The sequence below is a fragment of the Dendronephthya gigantea genome, unplaced genomic scaffold, assembly GCF_004324835.1.
Source record: "Dendronephthya gigantea isolate DGI-Jeju-01 unplaced genomic scaffold, DenGig_1.0 000090F, whole genome shotgun sequence".
NCBI lineage: Eukaryota > Metazoa > Cnidaria > Anthozoa > Malacalcyonacea > Nephtheidae > Dendronephthya > Dendronephthya gigantea.
This window is the reverse complement of record NW_021163100.1, coordinates 424,407-430,124: the sequence shown is the minus strand read 5'-3', so window position 1 is coordinate 430,124 and position 5,718 is coordinate 424,407. Positions and strand designations below refer to the sequence as shown.

Here is a 5,718-nt window from a genome sequence, read left to right as displayed (position 1 = left end):
ACTGACCAGAATGTATTTTCGAATATCATGGAAAGGTAACGACATTTATTCTTTGCTTGCTATATTTGAATTATTCTGCTTGTTGTTTACACGTTTCTCTCAATTGTGTTCTTGCTTGATCTCTCCTAACTGCTTGCAAATGTCTATTTTTCCATATTGTACATGTGTCAGTATATTTTCCAATGCTTTTTCGCATTGTTTATTGTAGATTCAACAGTCAACTTAATGAGGACGACTCCTTGTTATGTTTGTATCAGCATCTCGGGTCTAAGCGACCTTCAATTTTAGATGTGAGTTTGAAGAATTATCTGGACCAATGTGGTTCACAAACGCGGTACAGTTCACGTAGAATTTATAAAGTACCCTATCTTTTTTTTTGTCAAAATTTAGAAAAAGACAAGGCGATGGAGAAAACATTTGGCAATCATGATTTCAAATCCATCCAAGTCAACCGCTAAAGATAGCGAAAATATTCATGCACTTGGCGCGAGCTTAGGTAAGTTCAGTTTGGATAAGCCAGGGATGGTGATTTGGCCGGGGGTGGGTAGGTGTTGACCAATATCACAATTCAAGCTACGTTGTAGTATGCGTGATCAAGTTGATGCATTTTCACATCCGGTGATAGCTAACTGCTTAAACAAGTCACGAGGACACTGGCAACGTTTCCTTCAAGAGATTCTTGTTTCGATTGACCTACTGCTTGTGTTTGTTGCTATCATGCAAAATGTTACTTTCTCTTTTCCAGAGTCTCGTGGCCTGATTGAAGCAGCTCATCTTTGCTACATATTAGCTGGAGAAGAAATTAGTAAACAGAGTGGCACACTGTTACTAGGTTATTCTTCGAAGTATGTTGAAGAGTCGCATTGTCTGTCTGTTTAATGAACATAAAGGTTCGTGGTTCATCTTCTCACAAACTTAAACTCTTGTTTTCTGTAGTGAAATCCGACCAGAATTCGTGGATTTCCTGGCTCTTCAACGCACAGAGGTAGATCGCTGAGATGCTTACAAATCCTTTATTGAAGCCGCTATACATTTGCCATGCAGCATGCTCTAGAATTCTCTCTTATGTTTTTTTCACTTTGCTACAAACCCTTTTTCCGCCATTGCCTTTTAATTGCTTTATTTCCACTCTGCTTGCCAGTCGACCTAAACATTCATCCGTTTTTGCCTGATACATGCATGTGTTATAAAATTGTTTAAAATAGTCAAAAGCTATTCTGTTTGTATTCTTGTTAACCAACAACATGTTCCTGTAGATATATGAATACGCTATGAGCCTCAAAGATGAAAATTTTATAATAAAAGATTTCCAGGTTAGAAATTACTTCATTGTAGATTTCTCTAATGTGTGTTGAACTTTGAAAAGCACAGAAGTGCCGCATAAGTACTAGTTGTTCAATTCAGCGTCTCACTTTACTTCGTATTTCAATACTTGCTTACGTTTCCGCAAATTGCGGGGATATCTATTCTATAGAATAAGATTTTTTGAGATCAGAAGATAATTCTATACCTGGTTGGTCATGGAGTTGAACCTTGGCTGCACATTCTTTAACGTTATGTTTTTTTTCAGCCATGGAAAGAATTGTACGTCCATTCATTGGCCGATGCCGGATTCCATAATAAAGTTAGTAATTGTTATATCTTCGTTTGACTTATGGTGTTACTCCACAACCTTCACAATCTTTGATTTAACACGCGTTCATTGTCTTATTTAGGCATTTCGTTATTGCGAGAAATTGGTAGATGATGTCTTGAAGCATTCAACATCCTTTACTAAAGATATGATAACGCGACTTCATGCGGTATGTCATCATTTCTCGCCTTACCTTTCGTTTAAAATAGACGTTTCAGGCCTGTTCTAGCCTTCGCTCAAATCAAGAAATCAAAAGCGAATAATGAAATTTTTAAATAGCTTATTGTTTTCAGATACAACCTGATATACACATGGTGAAATCGTTTGATGCTCAAATTTTCTTTCCTTCCAGTTATCCATGAGACTTTACAGACGAGAATTTATTGCGCCGTTATTAGATATGAACGGACGCCTGCAACAATTGTTAGATCTACTCAAGGTACGAAGTATATTTTTATTTTACATGATTTTTATGTCGATTCTAAAATCTGCAAGTGAAACTTTGCGATCAACAATTAGACAGCGTCGTTTCTGTGAGGACACGCCAACTGATGCTGTCCTGGAAGCATGCTTGCAGTTTTCCATGCGAAACGTTTCTAAGGCGTGTTAAAAATTGTCTTTTTAGGAAAACAACGAAACCTTAGGGCACTCGTTCTTGTCTACCAGCAGCTGGCAAACATTGGCGCAACAACTACCTCAGCAATCACAACTTCCACAGGAAGTGCCGTATGAACACACGCAAAACATTGATAATAAAGAAGTTCAAAATTCCACTACAATGGTACCTACAATGTTTGTTCCTCAAACAAATAGTGACATAGTCCAGGAACAAGTTTTATATCGCGAGGACAACAAAGCTTCTCAGAGTTTCGCTCAATTCGAGCCCACCGCTGCACCAAGTGGCAACATGTCCTACACCGGGGAATTTCAAGCTCAAGAGCCAGTACCATCGCAAGGGAATTACCCCTACGGGGTTGCTCCCACCGACCAAACTCTTCCACCGGAGAATTACCCCTATGAAAATGTCGCACAAGCAGTTCCGAGCAGCATAGAGCACAATGAAACAGGATTACCAAGTTCTGGCACAAACTTCTACGAAGGGGACTCTTTTGAGCATTTGTTACGGAAGCAGCCGAGTAATGCTAGTGTTAACGCAGTCGAAACAAGTGGAATTTCAGCGCCTGCGACTTCAGATAATAGTTTTGATTACTACGCTCAATCTAACTTCAGGGTAAGTGTAATATACGTTTATTAGGAATTGACCCTTCGGTACCTAGATCGCCCAGAAATCCTGGTAACCTTATTTGGAATAGATTAAACTCAGTATTATGGAGAGATTTTTGCACCGACTTTAGATGAATAGGGCCTTTACTCGAACAATTTAGACCCAGGTAGGCATAGGATATTAATTATTTAACGAGAGTAGGTTACTAATATTTAGTTTCTGTAAAATCGTTTTTAGGAATCAAATATTGCGAATGGCGCAAAGAAGGAAGAAACTCAAGCCCAGACCAAGGAAGAGAAGAAGACCAAAAAAGACGATAACAAGAAGTCAGAGAAACAGAGTGGAGTAAGTTTTCTACAGTTTCAAACTGCAGATTCCGAATCAACCCGGAATTGAGAAACATGCAGTAATCGTATTGAGCTAGTTGTTGACCGTTAGCGAAACATGTTCTGTGTTTTCCGAGGTCTTGTTTTATAGTTTGTGTGCGTAGGTATATGGTAGAAAACAGATGTTTCAGCAAGTTTAATTGTTAGTTTATATTGTGTGTTAGGGGGCGGTTGTTTTAAACAATGCTTAAACCAACAAAATTTTGACTTCATTTTATTTAGGGATTGTTTACGTCATTTGGCGGTTTCTTGAAATTTTTCATTCCCAAAGGCAAGAACGAGATTATCTTACCTGACGATAAGAAGAAAACTGTAAGTTATAGTGCCTTGCTTCGAATATGTGCCTTTCAGCTTTTGTTTACGAAAATATATATTACATTATGATTTATTGTTTAAAAAGTTTCGTATATGTTTACTCTTTAGATCTATTGGGACGAAAAAGAAGGAAAGTGGGTGAACACGGAAGAAGGTGAAGAGGTAATGTAAAACATGGTTTGTTTTGTAGTGTGCTTGCAAAGGTGTGTATATTTTCTTTCTTCACAATGCACACGCTTATAAAGCTGATATTAATCTTTGTTCCTTCATTAAACAGGAGAAAGCTGACTTGTCTCCACCACCAATTGATCCATCTTTGATTGGCGGTGCCCAACCTGTCATGCCTACCATCCCATCAGGAACTGTTGGACAACCTACACCAACATCTGGTAAGCAACTTGTCGTTATGTCGACTTGTAAATGAAATATTTATACAGGCCCATATACAAGTCTGATCCCAAATCACATCTTTCAAGAATTCAACGTCTTCATTTCTACAGACCTCGTCAGCCTAATTTTGAATTATAAGATAGTGTTAATGAAATTTATATTTGCATTATATTTGGGAAAGGGAAAATGAAATTATAATCTGAGTATGTAAAGCTGTATCGTAAAACTGTTATGTTGCTATAAAAAACTCCGACTTTCCCTTTGTCTAGGCACATCGAGTGCAGATACCGGTTTCTCAAACACACCGCAACTTCCAGCATCCCAGGCTTCATCAGCGTCGCAAACTCCTCCTGCGGCAAAAGCTCCACCAATCATTCCTGGCGCTTTTACTCCAGATCAACCAGAAATATCGTTGATTAATTCACTATTATCGACACCTAGCCGATTTTCGCGTAGAGCTCACAGCTCGAAAGGTATCATCTAAAATATGTTAATAATGATTAGAGCGGAGATTTCGATAGGATTATGGCTTGGTTTGAGCATAGACAATCCTGTCTTTTAGATTGTCTATGGTTTGAGAGACTCTAGATTGTTTGGATTAGAATTCTACATTTGAACTTTGAACTGTTGTTTCAGGTCGTAGATCGAACTATGTTGATGTCTTGAGTGCCTCAGGGGCAACGACGAAACCTAACGAAACCGCGTCACATCTCCTTTTCCAACCGTTTCCAGCACCACCAGGGAATCAGGCACCAATAACAAGCAGTAAGTGTTAAAGAACGAAATCCCGTACTTACACCTAGTAGCCTAGTGTTATCAACTATACATCACTAACTACAAAACGTTTCGACTATCTTTAGACATTCTGTCGAATACTGAAGGATCACTGATGCCGCCAGCTAGGTATGTGAAAATACCACTTTGATTTAGCGATACGTCTTGATACGCGATGTTTAATATTTCTGTTGACAACAAATTTCAAAATGCGCGAGAATCAAATCCAACGATTCAGTTTTGTTATTTTTTGCAGTGTCTGTTTAGTTAATATCTGTGAAGAGTATTCTTAAATAGTGATGTATTATAGGGTGAATATATAATATGGATCCCAAATAGGTACTAATATTGTTGTTTGTTTTATATACAGTCAAAGCAACGGCGTTGACCAGAGCAGTGTAGCCAACAATACTGTGGAGGAACAGTCGACTTACTCACAGGTAAATGAAAGAATAAGGCCACCGTTATTGCACGTTTAACTGGATCTTCCCATCTTTTGGAACGCAATTTGTATGACTAGGTTTGCCAGCTCTCTTAAAATTGTAAATAAGATGCATGAAAGGCGGAATAAACAAAATTGCCCTTTATGTTCAAGGCTTAAAACCATTAGTTCAAGTGTCAAGTGTCACTCATAAAGGAATCCTTTCTGTTTCGATATTATCCTCAGGATGTTTTCCTAAGTGTGGAATGATTATCGAGTGGGGTTTTCCTTTCAGGATTCTCAATCGTCTCCCGCCGTACCGTTTTTCAATCCAGCTGATTACGTATCAACACCTTCGCCGGCGTCCAGTCGGGGCAGATTATACCCAATAGCAAAATAAAAAAGCAAAAAAAAAAAGAAAATGCAGTAAAATGAAAAACAGTATAAATACAGTATAAAATTTATGTAAATTTATGAGAAATTGATGAGCAATGAGTGATTGTTCATTTGAATGACAGAGTTATTTATCAGTATAATTATATAATTATGTGTAATAATGTGTGTCCTCAAGGCA

General features: G+C 38.1%; 1 protein-coding gene and 1 long non-coding RNA gene across 2 annotated transcripts; both read left to right on the top strand.

Moving 5' to 3' along the window:
* Positions 1-208: 208 nt before the first annotated feature.
* LOC114533444 lies at positions 209-790 on the top strand. The gene is made up of 3 exons (XR_003688059.1): positions 209-290; positions 391-496; positions 746-790. It is a non-coding gene; the product is annotated as an uncharacterized LOC114533444 (long non-coding RNA).
* An 8-nt stretch (positions 791-798) lies between these two features.
* Positions 799-5,414, top strand: LOC114533413 (protein transport protein Sec16A-like). The gene is made up of 16 exons (XM_028554926.1): positions 799-845; positions 937-985; positions 1,257-1,313; positions 1,571-1,624; positions 1,716-1,802; positions 1,986-2,072; positions 2,259-2,864; positions 3,096-3,203; positions 3,467-3,556; positions 3,668-3,721; positions 3,837-3,948; positions 4,219-4,422; positions 4,586-4,714; positions 4,810-4,852; positions 5,094-5,163; positions 5,391-5,414. Exons 3-16 carry the CDS (start codon positions 1,272-1,274, stop codon positions 5,412-5,414), a joined length of 1,710 nt encoding a protein of 569 aa, XP_028410727.1. The 5' UTR covers positions 799-845; positions 937-985; positions 1,257-1,271.
* Positions 5,415-5,718: the final 304 nt, after the last annotated feature.

Excerpts from the sequence above, each read along its gene's own strand:
- LOC114533413 (XM_028554926.1), top strand. The coding sequence starts at position 1,272 with ATGAGCCTCAAAGATGAAAATTTTATAATAAAAGATTTCCAG. Across the intron at positions 2,073-2,258 it reads AATTGTTAGATCTACTCAAG|GAAAACAACGAAACCTTAGG; the intron begins GTACGAAGTATA and ends TTGTCTTTTTAG. Across the intron at positions 4,853-5,093 it reads TCACTGATGCCGCCAGCTAG|TCAAAGCAACGGCGTTGACC; the intron begins GTATGTGAAAAT and ends TTTTATATACAG.